The sequence below is a fragment of the Chiroxiphia lanceolata genome, chromosome 7, assembly GCF_009829145.1.
Source record: "Chiroxiphia lanceolata isolate bChiLan1 chromosome 7, bChiLan1.pri, whole genome shotgun sequence".
Classification (NCBI taxonomy): Eukaryota; Metazoa; Chordata; class Aves; order Passeriformes; family Pipridae; genus Chiroxiphia; species Chiroxiphia lanceolata.
The window spans coordinates 27063587-27089475 of NC_045643.1; the positions used below are offsets into that span (position 1 = coordinate 27063587).

Sequence of the window (25889 nt, forward strand, 5' to 3'; positions counted from 1 at the left end):
CAAATGTTGCTTGTATGGTTTTTTTCTGACAAATGTGATTTTAATTTATTTCTTATAATTTTAAGAAAGGGTTAGTAATTATGTAAATGCACTTTTTAGTAGTTTCAAGTAGAGTAGTTTCAATGTAGGTGTATGTATGTGTACTTTTTTCCATACATACCAGTTGAATATGCAAAAAAATATTTTTCTAATGCTTCTGAATATATCTTGGTACAGAATGAGTTGGTGGATTTTGCAGATCTTCATGAAGAAATAGCAGTTGTAGTGTTAAAAAAAAAAAGTATAATCACATGAAAACAAGCAAGGTAAAATAATAAAGGAAAAAATTTAATACTATCCTATATATCTGTATCTATATAAATATATCCTATTTAGTGCTAGCCGTTATGACAGCATTTATGAATTAATTTGTGTATTACAAATTAAACACTTTACAAACTTCCTTCATAAGTACATAATCAAAGCTCTCACTAAATAATTTCCATGGTATTCACTGAGAATGCGACTGTTTATTCAAAAGGGAAAAGGGGAGTTCAAATGTCTTCTCTATTTTTGTTTGCTGTAGATCATAAATTATGTGGGAGCAGACCCTTGTGAATTTGGGGGCCTTGCACAATGCCAAGTACATCAGTGATAAACAATAACCTCTCTTTTTAATATTTTAGCCGAGCTGGGAGACTACAACCATTCAGAAAACTTGCCAGGCTACCTCTCAGAATATTCTTTCATCCCTAGCCAGCCTCAAGACTTTGAAAAAGAAATAGCAAAATTACATCAGCAGCACATGTAAGGATTTACATCAGAAGATACTGACTGACTTTGTCAAATCCTGACTGCTGATGCTGTGCTATTATATTAAAAAAATGAGTATTTTGTTTTAAAGGTTTCTGGGTTTTTTGGGTTTTCTTTTTGGTGGGTTTTTTGTTTGTTTGTTTGGGGTTTTTTTAGGGTTTTTAAAAATATGTTTAATGTAATTTTTTTTTAGATTATTTTTACAATGAGTATGTAACACCACTGATGGTCTACAGAGTATCTATGACAGAATGACAGGGAAAATTAGTGAAATAATAAACATGTTAAAGGTACTCTGAAAACAGTATTTGTGTGTATTATGTAGGACATCAGCCAGATATATTTTCTTTAAGAGTTTTTTTTCAATCTTCAGGAATATTCTGAGCATAAAGGCTTTGTTTTCATGGTGCTTTCAGCAGTTAAAAGAGTTACTTTAGAAGTAACAAAGTCCTTTTCTTCAATATCTGCTCTTTCCTGTGTGTGAGTCTGTGACCTTTCACTGAAGAGGAAAAGGCAGTGAAGCAATGGAAAATATTTTTTTTTCAGTATGTAACACTGTGATACTTTTCAGTGATGGTTCCTTCATATTTTAGAACTTAAGTGCCTTTCGTTACAGTTAAATTTAGCAAAATTTAAGTGATATTTACAAAACATTTGCTTGATTGGGGCATGTTGTTTGCTTTAGAAATTACTGAATGTTATGTTACATTTCAGATAAAGGCTTAGCAAATTCTATTAGGTAGGGTAAAGACATTTAAGTGAGCCGATGGTAGTTTAACTTTAAATTACCAGAGGAAAATCCAGGATTGTAAAAGTAATTTCCAGATTCTGGGGCTCCATAGATATTTAAATGAAACAGTGCATTAGAAATAAAATGTGTTGTGGCCTCTTGTCAAGACTGTCTGTGTGGAAGCACAAGTTCTTTTCTGTTAAAATTTTTGGGTTACAGTCCATTTATTATGAGAAAGGAAATTCAGATTTCAGGGTGGGGGTAGAAGTAGTAAAACAATGCAGATTTTCTGTTTGTGCTCGCTGGGGAGCCTGATGTGGGAGGTCGTGTTAGAACATTTCTGATTTAGCTGCTTTCTTTCAGAGGGTTGTCTCCTGCAGAAGCAGAGTTCAATTATCTCAATACAGCACGTACCTTAGAACTTTATGGAGTTGAATTGCACTATGCAAGGGTAAGTTTGGATGAACTAGTATTGTAATGTAAAAATGGATTCCTCTGAGATTTATGGAAAAATATACTTTCCTTTTTAGTGGGCCTTCCTGGCAGCTGCTTACAAGAGAAAAAAAATGAAAACAATATCATCTTATTAGGTGCCTAACTGGGATTTACAAATTGAATATCCACTATTTCACTCTAGTGAGGATATTTCTTTGCTTGAATTTGTGTTTAGTTATTCACGTTGAGCCTTGTTGGCTTAAATGGCAGTTCAGTTGGCTACTGATGAATAAGAATATGCTTGTTGAATGTGCCTTTGATAATTAAGGATCTATCAGCTTTGAAAATATTTAATTTGGTTCCTATTAGAACCATGTTATAAATCATCATCATAATATAGAATGAACTGTTAATGTAAGGTGAGAGTACTGTAATTTGATACAGTGTCAGTTTTACCTGGTAAAGCAAGTAGCTCAAGGTCTTGACTGAAACAATCTTAACCTGTCAGTGCAGTGCTAAAATTTCTACAAAGCCTCTGAATAAAATTATTTTTAGCAACTAAGACACCTCTAGTTTTTAAATATTCTAGTCTTATTCCCTAAGGTTAGAGAAACTTGGAAAAGAATTTGAAATGTACCCCTCTTCACTGCTCACTGTATCCAGGTGTTTGATAGAGTGCAAAGATATTTCAGGAAAAATGTGCTTTTTAAATATGCTTACAATATTGTTTGTTTTAGAATCTCTCCTCTCTGTGTTCTGAGATTGCAATTTCCTTTCAGGTAGGAATTTAAGTTGCTGGTTGCTTTTAGTGTAGCAAATGTCAAGCCAGTCTATTAGTGTTGCTGTTAGTAATAAACTGCCACAATACTGTTATGTATTTCTTCGAAGTTGGTGAAAGACAGAGGAGCTAACTTCGGAAATTAAAATTTTGTGGTGGCTTATAAAAAACTCAGAGCAAACATTCAGGTTTGTTCTAAATAGGAGTGAACAATTTCTTATTTGCCTGATTAAAACATGTTTCCTTCCATGTTAATTTGTCTATTTAGAGAGAGATGAGAATGAATATATATGAGGTTTCAAAAGATATTTATATTGTTCTTCACGTAATTTTTTTCTTTTCTTTTAAAGGATCAGAGTAACAATGAAATAATGATTGGAGTGATGTCAGGTGGAATACTAATTTTTAAGAACAGAGTACGAATAAACACCTTTCAGTGGTAAGGACAGCTGTTTAATGGTTTTGTTTGCTATTTCAAAATATTTTTACCACTAACTGTGTCACACACTCTAAAAAAAGACTGAAACTTAGTTGTAGCATATCAAGTTGAACTTATTCATCTGATGTTTTGCTTATAGGTAACTTCATGATGGGATTTTGTCCTGAACTGCATGCTGTCCTGTGAAATGATTTTGATACTGTAATGAAACTGTAATAGATTTTAATACATTTTTTATTCAGGACTTTGTACTCATACTTTACATTTAATTAAGTAAGTAACCCAGGCCAATGTGATGGTGTAGCTTACAGTCTTTAAAGAGACAGCTGAACTGAAAAGTACTAACCTGGAGAATGACTGCTCTTATCTGTTTTGTCACGTATAAATTAATTGCACTGTGTGTTTTCAATTTAATGTAGTTATGAGGATAACTGAGGTGGAACGTTCAGGATATTGTCATCTCTTCATCCGTAGATAACTATTTTCATGATAGGATCAGAAAAGTGCATTTACTGCAAAAAATGCTGTCATTTATTTCTTAACTAAAATAGTTTTTAAAGCAGTTCTTTAGAGATGGAATTATCCCCATTAAGTATCTTACTCTGTTTATCATTCTGCTTAAGTCTGGATCCTGTTCTTTATTCATACAAGAACAGAATATACATACATATATATATATACAGAAATCCTGTTTTCGACTATGACTTCTATAGTGCCCTGTTAGAAGTGCTCTGTAACTTCTGTAGTGCTCTACAGAAGTTATGTCACCTTCCCCAATGCCTTTTTCAGCTCCTGCAGAAGTAACCTTCCCTTGGTTTCCTTTGCCTGCTTGGAATCCACTTTGACAGCCTTATGACACGTGTCGCCGAGTTTGCTACAGCAGCATTCTGAGTGGCTGGAATCAGTCATATAAGATTGTCACAAGAGTTCAATCAGTTCACCAGGCACAGGCACTGTTCATTCTAGAAAAATGATGAAAAGTGTTCATTTGCTACTGATTTTGCATTTTTGTTTGCTGCTGATGTGTGCGCTTGGTCTTTCTGCAACCCAATGAATTTCTGAGACATTCTGTTTTTCTGTGCTAAGCTTAGTCTCTGGGTTCATTGGAGGATGTTATGTATTTTGTGGTTTACCATGTTGAGAAACAGTGTGAATGGTCAAATTTTAGTAGATTTTCAGAGAGACAGAAAAAACGAAATTATAACATAGGTGTTATTTGTAGCCAGATACAATTGAATGTGGTAAACATTTTGCCTGTAAGCATTCAAAGAAAAGTAAATCTGAGACAATTACAAAGCATGTAAATTTCCAGTCGTAATGGTTATTGGGTAAATTAAAAGTGATTTTGGAATGAAAGGTCTGAAACTACTGTATTGGTCACTTAGACCTGCCTTTATAATAGTGGCATGTTCTAAGAAATATATCCTTCATGTGGTAAGAATTTTGCCACGTTATAGCGATTTCTGGGCTAAGACTGGTTTATGTATGGAATGCTATAATAATCAGGAAGGCTTTATTTCAGTCTGATTTTACTGCTGTCAATTTTGGGAAAACAGCAATAGTAGGAATAGGTTCTGTAAAACACACTGGTAAATTACTGAGTACGTACAATGTAGGTCATAATTAAGCTACATGTCCCTAATGGAAGTTGGAGGTTTCTGTGAGTTCTGCTTCATATTGTTTGCATGCCAGGGATGCTGATATAAATTCTTAGTGTGGTTTTTGCATGTGTGTAATTATCTGAACAGTTCCTCTTTGTATTCAACCATATCAGCTGACATTAGGGATATTGATTTCTTCCTGTGAAGACTATAGTACCAACACAATTGGTCTTCACAAAACAAACCCAAAAAGACCCAAAACTACCCTTACGCATTCCACCCTGTTATAGGCTTCCTTTCACTATGAGTAAGAATTTGAAATGCCAGTTTTCACAATACAACTCAACAGTAGACCTATTACCTTTCCTTTTTATCCAGAGTCATGCTGCTCTTCCAGTGACACTGGTAGTGGCACTTTTTTCTTCTTTCTTCCACTTATTCTTGCTCCTGTGCAACTGCATCTGTGTAATGCCTTCCCAGCCTTTATGGTTACAGCGAATGTTTAGATACCTGTTTTTCAGTATTCCTGAGTTGACAAGTGAGAGGACAGACATGCATGTATGTGGGAAGAAATAAAGATTTAACTGTGTTGCTCAGAGAAGAGTCAAGTAAAATGTCTTTGCCATCTCCCTCCTAATTTGATATTATATCTAAATTGCTTATTAGGAACCTTATGATCATGGGGAGAAATGAAACAGAAGGGAGAGAAGTGAAGAACTGGGCAAAACAAAAGAGAATGTCTTTTATCCTGTGTGTCCTAACTTGATCTTCCTGTATTGTGGGTAACTCCTCCTTTCCCCAGATATTGCTACCAGGCACAGAGACCTGGGAATCTGAGGAGACCAAAGGAAAAGAGCATGGAGTACCTCAGCCTTTTCTTTGTTACTAAACCATCTGTTCAGCAGTTGGACATGCTTTCCTTTGCCTCTCTTTTGCAGTTGATATACCTCTGGAAAGCTTTGTTGCCTTTTGCATCCACTGCCAGTTGCAACTGCAGTTGCACTTTGGATTTCCTAATTGTATCCCTGAATGCCTGGGTAGTACTCTGTTCCTTCTTGGTCATCTAATCCTGCTTCCACATCTTGTACACTTCTTTTTGTGTTTGAGCCCAGTTAGCAGTTCTGAGTTTACCTAGCTTGGCCTCTTCTCATGCTTACATGTTTTCTAGCACATCAGGATTATTCTGATTGAGAATTTTGTCCTTTAAGACTGACTACCTATCCTCTGTTCCTGTGCCCCAAAGGGCAGCTTCCATGGGCTTTTGCCTACCAGAGCTCTGAACAAGCTGGAGTTTCTTTTCCTGAACTAGTGGGTTAGTTTGCTGCATCCCCCCACTTCCCTTAACATCTTTAGCTTCTCCATCTCACAGCTGCTGGAGCCAAGTTTGTCTTTGACCACTAAATCTGGACAATCCTTTCTTGTTTGGGAGTTAGGGTACCCAGTGCTTTTCCTCAGATATGCACCATTGCCAGCAGTCAGAGGAAGGGAATGCAGGCAGATGTGCCTTTTCCTTTGGCTGAGTGTGGATGTGCTTATTCCATGACTAGCAAGGTATTAGCAGTACATATGAACTCTCTCTTACGTGCTGTATTTTTATCAGCTTTGCTGAGTCATTCCTTTGTACTTGAAAGGTGACTCTTTCAAGTTATGTTAGACCTTATTGGCTAATGTTAGAGCTTTGAGTCTGTTCCAAATGGTTTCAGGCTTAACAGTCATCTGACCTCACTCTGCCTAAAGTATGGAATGAGAATAAAACCTGGTATGTAGAGCTTTAATTCTTATTCTCCTTGGATTTGTAAATCACCAAAGGCAGTAGTTTCTTCAGTAGAAGAGGAAACCTCAAGAATAAAAGATAGTAGAATGTTTTTATAAACAGAGTAATTGTGATTTATTTTCAAGTGTTCTGTTGACATGCTAAGCAAATCCGATACATTATAGAGTGCGTGCAGTTCAGGTTTTAGAAAAGGTATGTGTTAAAATGTTCTTTTAATTGCCCTGTATGCCAAAATTTAAAAAAATTCATAATAACATACTTGTTGATTAACTGCAACCTAAATTTTTTTTCTGTTTTTTTTTCCACAGTCAGAGTGCTATAATCACTAGTGTCTATCCCATCCAGCAAATTTAGGACCCATCCCACATTATTCTTAAGCAATTGTTTGTCACGGGAGGTGCTAAGAAAATTGATGCAATGGAATAATCTGATTTCAGTAGACAAGATATAGCTCTCTTTATAGTGTCAAATCCTTGATAAACTAACTTTGAAAACTTAGCAAGAACTTTTTAAAAAATGAAAAAAACACAACAAACAGGACAGTTATTGCTGCTGGTTTTTTTATTAAACTAATGGCAAGCTAGGAAAGAAAAACGAAATGGGAAAAGATTTAAATAAGCATGATTTAAAGGCTAATGTTCACAGTATCCCTTTATGTTACTGTAGATAGAAACTCTCAACAAATTAGGACTTTCAAGTTAGGTTCCTGCTCTGAATAATCCCCTGGAGAAAAATGTCTCCATTTGATTTAGTTAAGAAGATAATTTCTGTATATAGATACCCAATTTAGGTGTCTGTTGATGTTTGCTTCTTATTTTCCCTAGTCTATAGAGGTTTTTATTCAACAAGTGATAAGTATGCAAGCTGTAATTCCAGTCAGTTTGCAGTGTTTTATCAGTTGTTCCTTTTTAAAGTCACAAACACTATGATGTTTTTCTTTTTACAATTAGAACCTCACTTTTTTCCTTGACCAGAATGTGATACTCTTTTATATTTAATAAAGAATGTGCACTATCCTAATCTTGCATTTCTTTGAAAAAGTATATAATTAGATTGTGATGGAAATATGGCCTGTCTTTTCCCATTTTCCATAACTACTATTACAGTTACCATCCAAAATTGCCTGAAATTACTGTCAGTGTCTTGGTTTTTTATAGATAACTTGCAAGGTGAAAAGATCTGTACGTTGTGATATTGTAAATGCTTTTTCCTCTTCATAATGTGATTTTTTTAACTTGATAAGAAACCCAAGGTTGGGAGTCCTTATCTCCATGCTTGTATCTTATGTTAGCTATTTTACTAAAACAAGTTATGGTTATATTTAAAGACATGTAAGAACATGGAGAAAGAATGTCTTTAGGAGATCAGGTGAAGTTCAGAGTATTTGTTCATATTCTAGGGCATAATGAAAGCGACCTCAGAAAAGGGAACATCTGTCTGGAATGACCTGGGGATAGAAGAGCTCTTTGGGATTTGTAATGGGGAAAAGATACTTAAATTAGCAACTGCCTAGGGTTTAAGATGGAAACAAGTTAATTTGATAGATAACTTAAATATACAGCTCATACATTTCAAATTACATAAGCTATTTTGTCTAATCTTTGCCATTTTATTTTTTATCTATGAAAATGAATATTTTCGGTATATTTTCAGTAGATGTATTTAACCCTTTAACCATGATTGAGTATACTAAGTGTTTAAATATTGTGATTTTATTTTTCATTTAGGTTGAAGATTGTAAAAATTTCTTTTAAGTGCAAACAGTTTTTTATTCAACTTAGGAAAGAATTGGTGAGTACTGTCTTAAGTTTCATCTCAAAAAATGAAAGCAATTAAATATCTCCTACTGCACATCTGCATTATACTCCCTGAAGCTATGTTGAATCTTGCCTTTGTCTGCAATTAGAAGTCCAGTTTCACCAACATTCTGGCTATTTCGGGTCTCAAATAGATCATTACAATGCTTTAAATAAGATTTTTTTGTCATTTGCTTTGCTTTATATTTTAGATACGTTTAGTTTTACATTTGTATGCAGGAAAGGTAATTTGCTTATGTAAGATAAATGTGTTAAAGGTTGAAGGTAAATCCATATTAAATTTAAATTTCACAAGAAACCGAATTAAAACTCAAGGTAGTGCCTAATGTTCCTTCAGCTGTGTATATACTTGTAAGTTAAAGTTTGATAAACATGCTGATTTGTATTATTCAGATTTAGTAATACAAGTTGACTTTATTACTTAAAAGAGGTAACATTTTCTTTGCAGTTTTAAATTACACATGGTAATTTTTTATGCCTACTTCTAAATTTCTTGGGGCAGAAGTTGAATGTGTTTCAGTGCTTGTGGTGGGCGTTTGCTGCCCCGCAAAGCACCACAGGACCACTGTGCATTTAATTCAGTGAGAAGTGGATTGTTCCATGCCTCCAAGAGATTAGCTTCCATCACAGACATATCACTGGGGAAAGATGGAGGAATTAATTAAAAATATGACTGTGTGATTAACTCATCAGATTAGTTAAAAGGTTTTGTGCAATTGTTACCGCTGAAAGGATTTCCTGTGAGGATGGTGATGCACTGGAACAGGTTGCCCAGGGAGGTTGTGGATGCCCCAATCCTGGCAGTGTTCAAGGCCAGGCTGGATAAGGCCTTGAGCAACCTGGTCTAGTGAGAAGAGGTGTCCCTGCCTGTGGCAGGTGGGTTGGGACTCCATGATCTTTAAGGTCCCTTCCAACATGTAACATTCTATGATCCGAAGACCTAGATAAAAGATGATTCTAGACAGAATGCATCTTGAGTACTACAGGACTGTTCCAGTTTTTAGAGACAATATGTTTAAACAAGAAAAATACAAGGAGGAAACACCTGTTATGTCAGATCAGGCCAATGTCTGGTGACTAGTACTGAAAACAGGAGTCAAACTGTGTGTCTTTAAAGTAGATCTTTTAAAATGAGGCCCAGGACTTTGCAGTTCTCACAGACAGAACTACCTGACCACATGCAGACACTTCGTTGTGCATTAGTTGTCAGGAGAAGTTTACCTCGTGTGCGTGGAGCACTGTGAGTAGCTATCAGTTCAGAAGCAGCATAACAAGAGTTAGAAGATTTTGGAGTAATTATGTGTAGAAAGTAATGAACTTTGGCTATTACATGAAATAAACAGGAGTATCTGTCAACATGAGCAGACATCATGCAACACAAGCAGAAAAATGGTAATGATACAAAAAAAGGTGGTGGGGAAATGTTGCATTATGTTGACACAGAATTTTTTTTTTAATAGCCTGCAGGAGCTACAGTTCTGAAAAAGCAAGCTGATCTCTGACAGGCCAGAGGTCAAATTTTTTGTCTTGATAACAGTGTGTGTAACTTCAATTACAGTTGCAGGAATGTTATATTTGGATTTGAAATGGGAATTTGGGGATTTATTTGAAATTCAGAAATTATGTTTGCTAAGTCAGAACTTGAGGAAAATCTGTGGTAGCAGAGTTCAGGACCTTGAAGATTGAGATGCCTAAATATAAAATTGGGTCGGGTACTGTACTCAAGTGTTTCCTCTATTTTCTGCAGAAAAAAAACCTGCTTATAATAGAAGGTAATACAAAGATAGCTTTGTCATCTTGGGTTTTTGTGTTGCTTTTTAATACTCTGCATATTGTTACTTGCAGCAGAATGTAGTATATATAATTAATGTAATTTCTCTTCTGAGACATCCAAACCAACAAATTAAAAAGTCTTGTACTGTTTTTCTTTAAACTCTGTGTATCAGATGAAAAGTGATGACAAGAAGTTGATTTTCATTCATTCTAAGTCTTGAATATCTTAAGATCAAAGCTCAAATTTGGCTTCCAAAGAAGGTATACTTAAACCAATTTTTTAATGACATCTAATATTAAAACTGTTATTTCCAGAATTACCTTTCCTGAGTAGCACTCGTAGGAGTAAAGATTCATCTCAACTATATTCAGCATCAATTAGATTAAAAGAACATATTTTCAGTTTCATGATAATTAGCTCACCAAAGAAAATCATTAGACTTCCTCTGTAGTAATCAGACACAAAGGTGCAAAGGCTGGAACATCTTGCATGAATTGGAAATACTTTTTAGGATGGATTAAGTTGCTCTCTGGTGGTATATGCTTTCTTTTGCTTTCACTCCCATTTAACAATAAAGGGAGCCTAAATGACTCTCTTAAGGCAGCAGAAACTAGGTGAAGTGACTCTGTGATTGCACATTTGGTATGTAAAATATCTCTTGCCTAGTGCTTTGAGTGCATATTTTAAATCACCAATTTACGATACAGCAGTGGAAATACATTCATGGTTGCTGATGATGTGTTTCAAACTTGTATGTAAATATATAACAAATTGTACATCTGAGTAACTGTATTTATTTGGATGCAAAGCTGACATGCTATAGAATATGAAGTTGGGAAAGGAATATGACTTGGGAAAGGAATTTTCCACTGTTTTTATTTTTTCCCAACTGAGCTACATAGGCTTTAAAGTAGTCCTAAACAGATATATTTCAAATACTGCTAATGAGTGTTGAGAGCTTTTAATTGCAACTGTCCTCAGAAGTGCAAGTGCCTTATCTTTTAATCGCCTGTTAAATTTATTCCCTGACTTGGCATTGCTTAAAGGCATCAACATAAGTAAAGAATTATTTGCCTACTTTTATTAGATTATATCTGTGTTTAAATAAATCACTTAAAGGAAGTGAGATGAAGCAGTTTAATGTCAAAATCATTTTCTACTTGCAGTATAATATAATCTTGAATGGAAGCTGGTTGATCATTCTAACAATCACATAGCTGGAGTGTGCATCCAGTAGAGCAGATTTTCTTTCTGTTGTTTCTTTATGAGATTGTGGGGGAAAAGAATGTTACGTGTAGGACTTCTTCACCCAACATTAGAAGCCCCCTGAGCCATAACTTCAGTGGCAGGCTTTTCCACCATCTCTTTGTTTGTTCCCTGTGTTCCATATGCTGCTTCCCTTACATGTTTTGCAGCTCTTTGCAAATAATTCAGTAGTTTTGTTTTTCTAGATGTTTCCCTAAGCTTCTCTGGTTTTAGTTAGTTGCATCCTTGGCTGTTGTAAAATCAATAGTCAGCATCAAGCTCTTAATGCCATCCAGCAAGTTTTAGTGGTCTTGATTCTGTGACAGCCAAATAAGCTGTTCAACATGTTCTTTTGTGCTTTTAGAGACCAGATGTCCACTGGAAAATTACTTGAGTCTGGAACAAAACATATTACAGGTTTTGTCCATGACCAAGACCTGGTTTAACTGAGTGGCCAAAATAATTGATTTTATCTTTTTTAATGATAGGTTATGTATCTGCAGTTTGTGCTTTGAATTTTTTCTGACTTTTTTTTGACTAACTTTCAGAAAGAACTTAGTCTAAAATCACAAGGTGATACATGGGCTTATCTGCCCGAGTACACACAGTGATCTTAAGTAACACTGATGTTCATTAGATGCCTAATTGATTGCTGCCTAATCCTGTCAAAGTTTCTGCTGTTGCATTTTTTTGTGAATAGCAAATACTGCTGTCAGAATCTGTGTCGCATTTAAGCTTTCACAGGGCTTTTGCCCACTATTAGTGGAATATATTGAGTCTGTGCAGCATCTGCCGCTTAAAAAGCACAAGTCTTTTTGTTTCTCTGAGATGGGGTAGGGAATTCATGCTTTCTTCTGGGATTGTTTAGCCAAAGTGAAAAAGACTTACTAGAGAATAAGTTTTTCAACCTAATTTCTTTCCTGAGCAGTGAGATCTGCTCTGAGGTCGCTGTTTCAAGTCAGGCAAAGGTGGGATTGAATGAATGGCCCCACCCAAGGTGTGTGTTCAAGCACTGAGCTGTTCTGTGTGAGAGGGGGCACCCATATCTAGCCTGGTTTTTTTCGTTTGTCTTTTTAATAAAAGGAACCACAAAGATGACTTGGACTTGACTTTACCCTATCCCTGTTTGTCTTAACTTGTAGTTTTGTGCTTGAGCTCCAAGAATTGCGTCCCAACTGCTTCATTCTTCCCCTCCATAGCAAGAAGCCTGTTTTCCTCCCTCTAACAGGACCCACGGGCAGAATTAGTAAGATAATAATTTTGGAGAAGAATCCAGCTGTGACTCCCTGAGATAGTCTTCTAACACTGCTCTCAGCAGACCTGAGATGCCTGAAAATCCCTGAAATGCCTATATGTCACTGTCATACCATAGGACATTCTGCATCTTCCTGGAGCCTTGTGCTGTAGAAACATTCCATAGGCTGCAGTGTGACTGTCCTGTTACTTTATGTGCTTTTGACTGAAGTACTGTGGACATTGGAAGTGCTGCCTTGGGGCCTTTTGCTGAGGCCACATAGATTCAAGCCTAGTATTTTCAGGCAATACAGAGGCAATCTTATTCTAAATCCAGCAGTAGAACCAAATCTTGCACCCCAGAATCATCAGCAAAGATGAATTTCAAGTGCCTGAGTTACATTTGGATATTACAGAACCTATAGGGGTGAATAGGGAAGGGATGGGTGCATTTAGGAAGCAATATCCTATATTATTCTTTACCTTAAACAATGTTTTCTAGCAGTAATTGAGATGAAGGAGTTGGGTTTGAGAATCCGGTTCTCTCTGCACTGCAATGAAAGCCTTAAAAGCTATGAATAGAACTATTGTTAAGGTACCTTTAAAGCTCTAGCACACCAAGTTCCTGTGAAAGTGCTGTTTCGCATTACAATTAAGTTGATGTAGCTGCAGCTCCTTCTCATCCTGCCATAGCAGCTCCTCCTTCATGCTTCATGTCTAATCTAGTGATCAGATGGTGGCTTGAGATTCAGATCAGCTTGATTTTTGGAATACAAACTAGGAGAAACAGCAGGATATATTTTTTTTTCTCCAACCCATAATTATAATGCTTTGAATGACATTAAAATGCATTATCATCAGCTCATATAACTTATCAAATTCTCTTTTCCAGCTGTTTAAAAGGCTGACAGAACATGAAAATTTGCTATATCCTAAGAACTTTCTCTTGGAATCAAAAATCTTAGCTGGTTTGTCCTTTACTGGATCCAGATGAGGGCAGTCCATAATTTTGCATAGTTGCTCTCTTGCAGAATAGTAATTTATCTTGTTTATTTTGTACTTTTACATTGTTGACAAAGCTTTTTATAAGTGCATAGGTAACGGACTTGATTTCTGTTACCTTGTTTCTGACTTGCAATTTTTAAATACCTATATTATCATGTCTAGAAAATACAGGGAACAGTGGCAATACTTGGAAATTAAGAACAGAAATACAAGTAATTTTTCTAAATTGAATTAAAATGCCAGTTTTTAGTTTCTGAAATATAATTTCTTAAATTGCATCAATAAGTACTCAGATTTCGCTGTTTACTTTTTAAATCCATTTTATTTTACCCTGAATTCATCATGTGGCTGAAAATGCAGTGTCATTCTTAGCCATTGGTCATGACTTTCTGAATACAACACTAGGGGAAGAGTTGTAGGTCTGTGCCTTGGTATCTGAGCAGATTTAAAGACGAGCAGGCCAACAAAAGCTTGACTTGGAAAAGGAGTTGACTGCTTAGTGAAATCAGTTAAGGTGTAAAGAGAAAGAAGATTGAACATAATCAGATGTTTCCTGACTTACAAAGGCTGTCATCAAGCTCAGTGGGCAGAATAGCTGAGCTTGCTTTGCCATTTTGCTTCTTGAATTTACCAGGAACCTAATTAATCACCTGTAAGTAGGCACATCCCTTGCTCTTGAGATCATACCTATTCCCAGTCTCCAAGTGCCACATGTGCATGACAATTTTTGATCTTAACTATAGCAATTTTGAAACAGAGGCATGTTGTCTTTGAACTCTCAAATCACAGGATTTTTTTTTAATGTAGTGTCTTCCTATCTAGACTTGTTTCAATATCACAAAACAGACTGTTAACCTTTGAGCAGACTCTTTTTAAAAAAACCCCAAGGGAACATAAAAATCCTTTAAAGAAAATGTAAAGGTATTTTCAAAGGGTTTGTTGTACATGAAGTTAATGTAAAATTAGAGAACCACTTCAAAAAGCATGATTTTAAAAAAATATCCCCAAGCCAAAAATATTTATATTAGTTTCAAAAGTAACTTGGAGTAATGTTTATCTGAAATATATTTTTCTCATTTTTTAGCATGAATCTAGAGAAACATTACTGGGATTCAATATGGTGAATTACCGAGCATGTAAGAATTTGTGGAAAGCTTGTGTTGAACATCACACGTTCTTCCGTTTGGACAGACCACTCCCTCCTCAGAAGAACTTTTTTGCACATTATTTCACTTTGGGTTCCAAGTTCCGGTACTGGTAAGTGCTGATTTGAAATATGTGGGAAATAATATGAGAGAATAGGCAGCTCATCAATAAACATAAGAAATTATTTAGAATCTGTATTAAAAGGTGCCATAATTCAAGTAGCTTTTGAATCCTGCAGCTTTTCTCCTTCCCTGTTGGCCTAAGCTTCAAATGTCAGTAATTTTCTAAGATAGCTTGAAAATATCATTATTGTATTATTAGTGGTTGTTATTGCACTAGTACTCTGATATTGTCTCTCAGGCTGCATTACTTGGCCTGCTTACCTGCTGGGTTATGTTTATCTTAAAAATGTTGTCTCAAAACTTCAAAGTCTTTGACCTGGTGTTTTTGATGAAACCTGTTGAGTCTCAGATACTGTTTGCAGCAACAGCAACGAAACAGACCTAAATAAAGATCAAATAGAAATCACTGAAAAGAAGTTTGTACGAGTGAAAACCACTTGAGCTCGATGTATACAAACAGGAACTAGGTAAAGACAAAAGACATACATCAAAACCAGAACTTTAGAAAATAAGGATGAAATTAATTCCATAACTTTTAAGGATGAACTTAACAGTACAGGCAAACAGCTTGGAAGTGCACAGAATGACTCTGGAATAACTATAATCCCGTAATGCTGAAGTGGGTGGTGTTGGATTTTGCTGTTTTATGCTTTTTATTTAAGAAATTTATCTCAGTTCAATGACTGAGTTAACTGTCTTTGCAAGTAATGCAGGATGCCAATGGTTTAAATTGGGACTGAAGTAGAGAATAACAGAGCTACTACTAATCATCCATCTAGAATGGCAGCAGTGTCTGTGACGTACAAAGGGAGATGATGAAAAGCTAGAAAACACAATAACAGGCTATTTCTGTCACACTTGTGAATTGCATAAATGTATAAAAAGGAAAGTAATTCAGTGGCTAACTGTTTATAGCATCTGGTTTGTGACCAGCACTCACAGTAACCATTTGAGAAACAGCATTCTATGATCCTGAACAGCGTTTGAGATGTGGTTCAATGTTGCTGTAGTGAAAATCTTTTAATTTCTATAAAGATTTTGAATCTGAATCACTGTGGTTATTACTAAGGACGGAAACTCTGCACCACCTCTGAGCAACCTGATCTGGTGTTAGACTGTCTTCACAGTAAAAATTTCATTTTGTTTTGTTTTGGTAGGTTATGATGATGTTGTTTTGTTGCTCCGTCCTCGCTACAGGCCCTGATTAAGTAGGATACCTCATATTTCTGTTTGTGCCCATTGCCTCTGGTCCTTTCTCTGGGCTCCCTTAAAAAGCATCTGGCTGTATTTTTTACTTTCCCCTTCTGGCATTTATACATGCTCATTTGATCCTCCTGAACCTTCTCTTCCTGAGGCTGAACAGTCCCAGCTCTCTCAGCCTCTCCTAATACATCAGATGCTCCAGACTCTTAGTAGTCCTTGTGACCCTGTGCTTGACTTGGGGGACCCTGGAAGTCCACACAGCGCTCCAGATGTGGTCTCAGTTGTGTTGGGTAAACCTGCTTTCCAGCCACTCATTCCTCCTCAGATGTGGGTCTTTGCATTTCCCTTCAGTGAATTTTGTGAGATTTTAGTTGGCCTGTTTCTCAGCTCTTCACACATCCAGTAGTTCTGTAATATGAATGTGAAAATACATAATTATTCTTTGATTTCAGTGTAAATGTCCGTGTAAGGGACTCTGTGCCTTGATCTGAAGTTATTAATCGGAAAGTGGCTGCAAGAAGGAGTGTTGCTGGTATCTTGTCATCAGTTCTTAACTGCTGATAGACACTCAAAAAAATGGTAGTTTTTTTTTTTTCTAAAAGAGAAATTATGAAATAGTATAAAGAATCTTTGACTTGACACAAGATATCCGGTCTTGCATGAAAAGTCAGCAAGTTCCAAGATCTAATCTTGATTTTGACAAATTGCATAGAAGAATACAATCCTGATGTGCTTATTATTTAATTTCTTTGTGATATTTTGCTGAACTAAATAGCAACTAAGTTATTAGCAATTCAGGGAGTAGTTTAGGAGTATGAAGGAGATGCTTTAAGTTTTTGATAGTGGCTATAACAGGAAATGTTATATTGTTAAGTGTTATGCAAAGATCCAGTGAGAAATTTCTTATTGCTTCAGATAAAAGCAAAAGTAGATTTGCTACTTTTAAAATTAATTGGAAACAAGATCTACACTTCTACCAAATGCTTTCTAAGGTTACACTGTACTGAAGCTAGTGCAATTGCTTAAGCATGAGTGAAAACAAACTTTAGGCTTTTTCTGTTGAGATGGTTCAATTTTAAACAAGAAATTGTTCTTTAATTATGGTGGATTCAGTGGTTTGATTTTGTTTTGTTTTCCAGTGGGAGAACAGAGGTCCAATCTGTGCAGTATGGTAAAGAAAGAGCAAACAAAGACAGGGTATTTGCAAGGTAAGTAATTTATACTCTTTGATATTTGCCCCTTTAAATATCTTCAAAATTCAGAATAGCCTTCAGTCTGTGTAGTTTGTTGTTACGTGTATTAGCCCTTTTTGTGCTGTCTTTATTGCAAAGAATGGTCTCTTGCTATTAAAATACTCCATTAAAATATTGAGTTAATGGGTATATTTTAGCTGCAATAACAACCTACAACTATACATGTGTATTTCCTTTAGAATAAGCTACAGTGAGTGTCTTATTTGGTGAGAACAGCTTTATCACTGTAGGTATTTTTCCATGAAAAGGTTGACTGTGAGTGAGCTGCTTCTGAAGGTATTTGGTCACAGGGTAGTTGGCTAATCAAGAATATATTACTTAATTGCGTTTCAGACACCCGGGGAGTGTAGTGATTACAATAAGACAGTGAAGGCGTGGTTTTAGTTCTTCTTTCAGAAATTATGATACAGCATTCAAAAGTCAGTGGCTGTTGCATCCATCAGGCAATCTGCTCTGATCATTAACAGAATCTTTATGGGGAGGGGGCATGCTCTGTGCCTTTTTTATGCTTCTACTTTTGCTGAGATCAGAGGTGTCTTTTTGCATAGTTGCCCCTTAAGGAACTCTAGTATTAAAATTTATGCTCACAGGCTTTAGTAATAAGCCCGGCAACCTTTCCAAGAGCCTGCAAACGCTGTTTTTTAGAGCATTGCTGAATTCTGCCTTGATTTCCAGCCCTGTCTCCACCCTTCCAACCACCCTACCCCTTCTTTTCCCTGTGTATTGAAATATGATTTGAGTTTTTAGCTGGGCCATACCATAGATAGGCAGCTGCATATCAGAGGGACTGGAGTACAGAAGTGCTGTGACATGTTGATTCAACAGCTAGATTTTATAAAACCAATTTTTTCTGTGTAAAATTATTTTTTGCTCTATTTAATTTACTTTGGGAATCTGGTTAGATTTTTACTTGGGGCAACTTTTGTAGTACTCAGGAGACTCAACACTGTGACAGCCAAGTTTTATTTCTCTAAATTAGAGTTGTAAATCAGTTAAAAACTATTTTTCTTGTACTCTGAACTTGGTGATTCCCCACAAATCACTAGGATGGAGAAGAGCCGATACTTGGTTTTGAGGAGTATTTTTGTCACTTCAGAAACTCTAATGCAGTAGATGGCACTCTTCCCTTTGCAGCTAAACCGAGCAAGTGCTGCTGAGGTCACTTGTATTTTGTCATATATAGTTGGATAAAATTGATAAAGTCAATAAAATGGAAAGCCATGGCTACAACTGCTCTGATTTTCATGAATCTTCTTGGCCTTTTTTAGTTAATGAAATACTCGGTTCTTCCGTCCTCAGTAATTTTATTTTCCACTGTTGCTTTTTGAATCAAGAATAGAACATTCATCCACGTGTTTTGAGTTTCCTAGAAATGTTGATGGCTGATAAATGTCTGAGGTATATATGGGTACATCAGCGAACTGAAATTAATGGCATGTTGTAACAAATACACCATGGAAGGCTTTTAATAAATCAGCTGCTTCTTCCTCTGTCCTCCTCATCACAGTGTGAAATTAATGCATTTTCCATTTGAAAGACCTTTAGTCTTTTTTTAAGAGTGAAAAAGCTTGAAATAGAAGACATTTCTAGAACACCGTGTGGTTCAAGAAGTTTAAACTAAGAACATTATCTTCAGTTCTTTGTCTTCTAAACATTTACATTTCAAGTTGAAGTGCTGAGTAGATGTTATCCCTTTTGTACTCATATAGAGGACGAATTCTGCTTTTTAAGATTTTCCAGGTAAAATGTGGGTTTTGTTCCTGGAACTTGTCTTTCTCTTTATTGGTGTGTCTTTCTCAGACAGTCATGGTGGTGTTGAACAGCTTTTTAAGCTCTCAAGCAGTGAGCTTCTTTTGGTAGGTCCTGGAAGTTCTGCTAGGTGTTGGTTGCCTTTAGTTATGAAACAAGGTACAGTCAGGTCTTTCGTTAGAATTAAGTGGGCACATAAAACAAATTTAAATAATTGCTTTTATTATTATTATTATTACATCAGAAGATTTATTTAAGATCGACTAAAAGAAATATTTCCAGGGTTTTTTTGTGGAGTTATCCAGGTTTACACTCAGTTTTCTTAACAGTGTCGAATTAGAAACTGCTTTATTTGAGCAAATACTATCTAAGCAAACTTTTGAATCATTTCATAGTAAGAAAATAACTCTGAGAGGTCCACTGAGATGTTACTTGAGTGATCTGTTTTTTCTAAGTTGGGAAATGGTGATTGCCACAAGTAATGATCAGCTAGTCTGGCCTTTGTACACTGGAGTGTAGATACAGAGCACAAGACATAGAAATAAAATTTCTTAACAGCCTTTTGAATAAAACAAGTAATTACAACCTACAGTCAGCAGGTTTAGCTGTTTGTCCTCAGGATTTTACTTTAAAATTAGCTGAAGGGTTTTTTTCCCAAATTTAAATTTAATTTTTAAAAATTGAATTATTACTGTAAAGGATATGTTCTGTAATAAATTTGATATATTATGTAGATGTTGTTTTCTTAATCTTCTTAATCTTTATGCAGCAGCATATTCAGCATTTGGAAGACTGCTGCTGCAGTTGTTTAGGTTTTGGACAGGGTTTTTTTATCATTTTCATTACAGCTGTTCTCTTGGCCTCATTTCTTGCAGGATATTCACAACCCACGAAACCCCACAAGAATTTCCAGAAACTTAGTAGAAGTAGATAATAAGAGTAAAAAAGGTTCAATGAAGTAATAAATTGAGAGAATTCTTAAAGGGCTGCAAAATGCTTTATTTCTGTTCCGTTCCGCTGGTCTGCTCCGGGGCTGAGGGAGGGTACTTAGTGCACATTGTGTGACAGTGAGTGGGTGTCAGTCACTTGTATTTGCAAACTCCTTATCATTAAGTTGCAATCTCTTGTTTTTCAAAGTTCAGTCTTGCTTCAACTATGCACTTATTCAGGTTATTTAAATAATTTCTGAGGTGCTTTAAATTGCACACATCATTTGTGATGTTCCTTGCAGATTTGTATATAGTGTCAGCCTCTTGGTCTGAAGCAGTAGTTGCCAATTTTGCTGAGAAATGTGTTCTCTGTACTCCTTGTCAAAATATAAAGCAAGGCTGTTGCTCCAGGTTATATTTCTTTTAGGGACAAAAATGATTTTAAAGATTCCCACCTGTATTCCCAAACAACACCTTTATTCTCTCCCAACTCCTCCAAGACTTTAGCCCTTCAGCTGTGGGGTGCCAAACAAATTTTGTCTTCAAAAGCTTTTGTGTGCTGTAGCTGAGCTAATTATAATGTCCTGCATTTTTTTATTTGTATTATGTAATTTCATCCCTGCTACTCAGTTGTGGGGGGTGGTTTTTTATATTTGCTGTACCATTACAGCTCAGAAGACTGTTTTTGATTTGGGAGGCAGGTAAAGTTTTCCATTTGTGTCCCTACTCAAATAGATGAGACTGCTTCCAACTTTTTTGGGAATGTCTCTGCATATACACCAAAAATTAAATCTGAAAATGGCTTATTCTGTTATCTGTCAATTTCCTGTGCTGGGTGCAATAGAAGCATCCAGGCTGAGCAAAGGTGGAATTTAGAATTTCAACATTTATCAAAAAATTTCAAAGTTTTTTACATCTTACTTCCCCCCTCTCGTGTCCTCAGCTGCACTCTGGCACGAGAAAATTATTTTAAGGTTGTAAGAAATTAGTGACACAGGAGAAATTTTTAGGAATATTTCACAGCATATCTTAAATGTTAATAAAAACCCCTTATTGTTAGATTTAGAAGTGTTGACAGGAGAATCAAAATCAAAAAGCCACAGCACTAAGAAGTTCAGTGCTGCAGTGTGGTAATTTTTTCTTTGAAATTTCTGCAAAGACAGGAAATTGAGGCAACAAACAAGAGTGGGTGGGACTCTGAGGTTAGAGCTGTTAATAAAATAATCAAAAGAAGCCTTTGCTAATAAATGCTGCAGCTGTTTATCATGGTAGTAAGGTATTATTTCTGAAAGATCAGACTCTATCCACAGCAAAAGGTGAGTTTTATTGACATTGTATGTTGTGAGAGGGAAGAAGGTGATGCTTTGCTTATTTTAGAGTTGTGTTCGTTTGATGAGGAAGTTTGCATAAACGGGGTTACAAACTATGACTTAAGATACAATGAGTGGGGTTTTTTGAAGCAGTCAAAAATGTAATTTTTGGGAAAACTTGGACTTTCCCCCTATCCTATATACTTCTGTGTAACTTATTACACAGAAGAAGGGAGCAATGGTATACTTTTACTGTTGTTGTGTGTTAAAAAAAGAAAAGCTCATCACCAATATTCCTGTATTCCACTTGTCGCTTTTACACTGAAGGTAAATAAGGTTCAGTAGTTATGTCTGTCAGAAAATCCTGTATCTGCAGTCCTGTACTTACCTAATTTAGCATTGGATGTATTATGGTCCCTTTCTTTGAATAGTAGAATCTACCTCTTGGCAGAGCTGGCTCTTGGTGCTGATCTGCTGGCTGCAAACCTGCTGTCAGGAGGGTCCAGCTAGTCATGGCTTTGACTAACAAAAGAATAGGGAAAGGATAGAACTAGACATGCCTGTCAATGCTGCTGGTTTCTTCTGCTGGTTACGTGTTCAGAACTGCTCACATTTACGTGTTTGGGAAGCAAAATACCTACGTGGTTAGAGTTGCTCACATTTGAAGCAAATTACAGAAACTGGAATGTTGGTTTAAGTGATGATATCAAACTAATTACTTTTTGGATCAAATTAATACTCCCTAAATACCATGAAGCGTGCTAAGAGACGGGATATATTTCTCTTGAGTAATTAAATAACTGATATTTTCCCTCAATATGCTATTAGATTTTTTTCCTCAGGTGGAGTAACACCAGAAACAGTAGTATTTAGAGTAGCCCATCTCACCTGTCTGAAATTTGCCAGCTGTTATTCAATAAGCGTTTAGAGCAGCAAAGCAGAATGCAATACATGTTCAGAACTGCTTGGTGAGGTAAAGATAAAAATAAACCCTCCACACACAGACCCCCACTCCTTCAGTATCAAACAGTGTTGCCATCTTATGTATTTCTGCATGTGAAGGTAGATTATTCAATATAATGCTTGGCTGGTTATTGTTGTAGATGTTTTTGGTAATATTGAGGACAGTCTGCTCAAGATGATGGCTTGCATTGAGTTTTAAGTTCCATCAGAAGCAAAAATATACATCGTAACCAAGTTTCTCATTTTCAGAAGATGTAATTTGTGTGCAAGTAGTTCCTCAATTTCTCAAAGTTCCTTCTTTCTGGAGTTGCACTTCCAGTAAATCAGTAAGGTGATAATGATGAAGATAAAGAACAATTACTATGTGTCCCAAGGACAGTAAAGGCAGAAATTATTTTGTGATCTGGGTGTATGGAGCTATACTGCTGATACACTAATGTGTTTTCACCTCATTGTGCAAACCTAGAGAGTACAGTGACACAATATGAAGGCAAATGGAAATGAAATGCTGGAGTATCACTGCTGAAGTATCACTGGAACAAGAGAGGGTTGGGTAATGACAGAGGAGAAATTTGAACTATAGAGCACCATCAAAGTAGTAGAAGTAAAGTAAAAACCCACTAACACAAAATATACAGGACATAAAAGGCTCGTTCAAAAGTATTTTTTTTGTTAGCTGAAGAATTCTAGTTTAAAAAAAACAAACAGCAAAAGTCTGGGTATGTTTAGTTGCAGGATGACTGAACCATCCATCCAATACGATGCTGAGAAAAAAAGCAACCACAGTTCTTGGATGATTCATTTGATGATTTCCAGTATAAAAGGGAACTATAGTATTTTGTGAGAGATTGCAAGTATGGTTTTATTTGTGCTTAAGAAATACGTGAAAGCAACAGCAGGAGATTGTAGGCATCCTAGCATGACTGGAGAATGGGAAGCAAATGTTTCCTTAATTTCAAGAAAGGGCAACAAGTAAAAAATACAATTCCTTTTAAGACATTGGTGATAATAACCTTTAACCTGAAGGACATTTCTGGCACAAAACCAAATGAAATTCATTTACTTACAAGGAAGTTTATATAGTATTATTGTATCTGCCTTAGAAGTGACCAAACATATTCTGGAAGAAAGCACATGAGGAAATCCTTGATGTGTAAACAAAATTTGGTAGCTCGGTTGCCATGTTGATGATTCCCCACTTTCAGTTCTTCAAAGTCTTTGGGAGTTTTTCTGGACTGATTTTTTCAGTGCTTTATTTTTCCTGAGATGGCTAAATAGTTGTGTTATCTAGAGGGAGTTTTTTGTTTGTTTTTGTTTTTCAGACCTCTCAATGATTATTCTGTTTGAGTCAGATTGTCTTTGAGGCATTAGTTTAGTGAGTTCATATTCCATCTTGCCTGTCTCCCTCACAGCCTACCATAGTTTGTGACTGTTTCATTGGCATTCTTTTCAAAGTAGAAAAAATGAAGTACAATAGATGGAGAAAATACAGAACTGCCTGTGTAAATATAGCCTTCAATTATTACATTTCCTTACATATTGTTCGATTTCCTATGATTGAACATCAGTTGAATTATGGTGAATTTTGTGTAATTTTGTTCTTACACCATGTAATTTTTGGTTAGTCATTTTACTTTCTTCTTCTAGATCCCCCAGTAAACCCTTGGCACGGAAATTAATGAGTGGGATGGACTGGGAAGTAATGAGTAGGAACTCACTGTCTGATGATAGGTTGGAAACACAGAGCCTGCCATCACGATCTCCACCTGGAACCCCAAATCAGTAAGTAGCACCAAATCTTCTCTTCCTAGAAGTAACTGTCTGCCTCTAATGTGAGTGACCTACTTGTGTAATAAAAGGATTGATGGAGACAAATAGCTTCAATAATTCTGTGCCGAGTGATTCTCTGGAACATTTAGCTTCAGGTAAAAGAAATTATTTAGGGGTGAATTTTAGGTGCTTCTCAGTCAACCTAGAAAAAAAAAATGTAAGATGTATCACACTAACCTAAACTTGAGAGCTTAAGTTTTCTCAAGCACAACTAAAACTAAATTATTAATTTGGCTAAAAAAGACCCTGATAATTAAATCTGTGTGATATTTTAAAAATAATTGATTTTGGTTTAATATCACTTCTTAAAACATTGGAGGAAATTACTTAATTGGACATCCTTGCAGGTTTATTCCTCTCAATTTTTCTGCATTTCCCTTTGATGTTCACTGTTCACATGATAGAGCTTTCTGTTTTATGTTTACAGCTAGTGAAAAAACATTCCTGATTTCTTTTGGAAGGTGACCAGTTTTCTCAGTGTGCTGAAACTGGCTTAAGAATTGGTATTACCCAATTCTGTATTGCATAAATCAGAAAAATTGAAGATTCTATTGCAGCATATTACTCACAAGATTATTATTGTAAATATCTGTAGCATTTAAAAATTGCTGAAAAAAATTAGTAGTAATGATGCTTAAAGCATAACAAACTTAGTCATGCATCTTTAAAAGTCTTTTGAGGTGCCTGTGTCACTGTACTGGTTTTCAAATGGGAAAATTTTGTGTCACAGAAATGATAACACTCTCAGTGTAAAGGTTATGATTCTTGTAGGAGAAGGTGCTGGGGATAAAATGTTCATCTTAAGGAATTCAGGTCAAGTTCTGACGCGAACAGAGCCAGGATTTGTCTTCTTGGGAATCCATTTTTCTTCTTGTTGACTGGACTGTCAGTCTGTTGGTTGGACCATATTCCTTTCGGGCTTCTTTAATAAAAAATAAATAAATTTTAAAAGTAGACATTTAGCATTTATTAAAATAATTTTTGAACACTTTCAGAAATAAAATTATGAAATATAACATGTTGATCTGACAACATAATTGTTTCAGTGAAATCTTAATTAATTTAGTAACTTAATAATTTAATAAAAATATGTGTATGAACATGTGCTTACAATGAGAGGAAATGATTTTTTAAGCATTCTTTTCTAGCGGGTGGTGTCAGAAACGTAGATTAACAGTAATATTCTTGTCATGTTGCACTGCTCTGCTTTCCCTCTTAGTCGCAACTCTGCCTTCACTCAAGAAGGAGCCCGGTTACGACCCTCGTCAGTTGGACATTTAGTGGACCACGTAGTTCACACGTCCCCGAGTGAAGTATTTGTAAATCACAGATCTCCATCTTCCACCCAGGCCAACAGCATCATACTGGAAACATCACCGTAAGTCCTCTTCTTTCCATGCTACTGTCTGGTAACGTGCAGGGCTTCTGAAAATAAGTCAGAAATCTTGGCCTTTAAGAATTTACTGTTAAATGTTGGGGTCAGGGAGAGCCAGGCAACATAAAAAAAAGGTGGCTGTTGTTTAGGGAGTACTAGAATAGGTCTTGTTGTGAAAATTAAATGATATGGAACTGAAGACCTATATCTGACATACTCCAGGTTCAGGATTTCAGTACCCCCACCCACTCAAGCTGTGGGTTTGCTGTAATTTGACCATCAGTGTCTGAATGTGGAAGCAAAAGTTGTTTTTTTGATAGATTGAAGTCTGTTGGTTTGTGATATAAGTCTAGACCTGTTGCTTTTTGTTAAGGCACAGAAGTGTG

The 25889-nt window shown here is 35.9% G+C and overlaps 1 protein-coding gene across 4 annotated transcripts in view; it reads left to right on the forward strand.

Moving 5' to 3' along the window:
* Window positions 1-25889, forward strand: part of PTPN4 (protein tyrosine phosphatase non-receptor type 4) — a 112918-nt gene that overhangs the window by 55989 nt on the left and 31040 nt on the right. For all 4 annotated transcript variants that reach the window (XR_004358096.1, XM_032693592.1, XM_032693590.1 and 1 more), the window contains exons 8-15: window positions 666-786; window positions 1886-1973; window positions 3086-3174; window positions 8277-8340; window positions 14708-14880; window positions 17234-17302; window positions 23946-24080; window positions 25348-25506. Coding sequence is in view for 3 of the 4 variants with exons in the window: in XM_032693592.1 (XP_032549483.1) it covers window positions 666-786; window positions 1886-1973; window positions 3086-3174; window positions 8277-8340; window positions 14708-14880; window positions 17234-17302; window positions 23946-24080; window positions 25348-25506 (898 nt within the window). In the remaining variant the exon portion in view is untranslated. The remainder of the gene's footprint in view (window positions 1-665; window positions 787-1885; window positions 1974-3085; window positions 3175-8276; window positions 8341-14707; window positions 14881-17233; window positions 17303-23945; window positions 24081-25347; window positions 25507-25889) is intronic.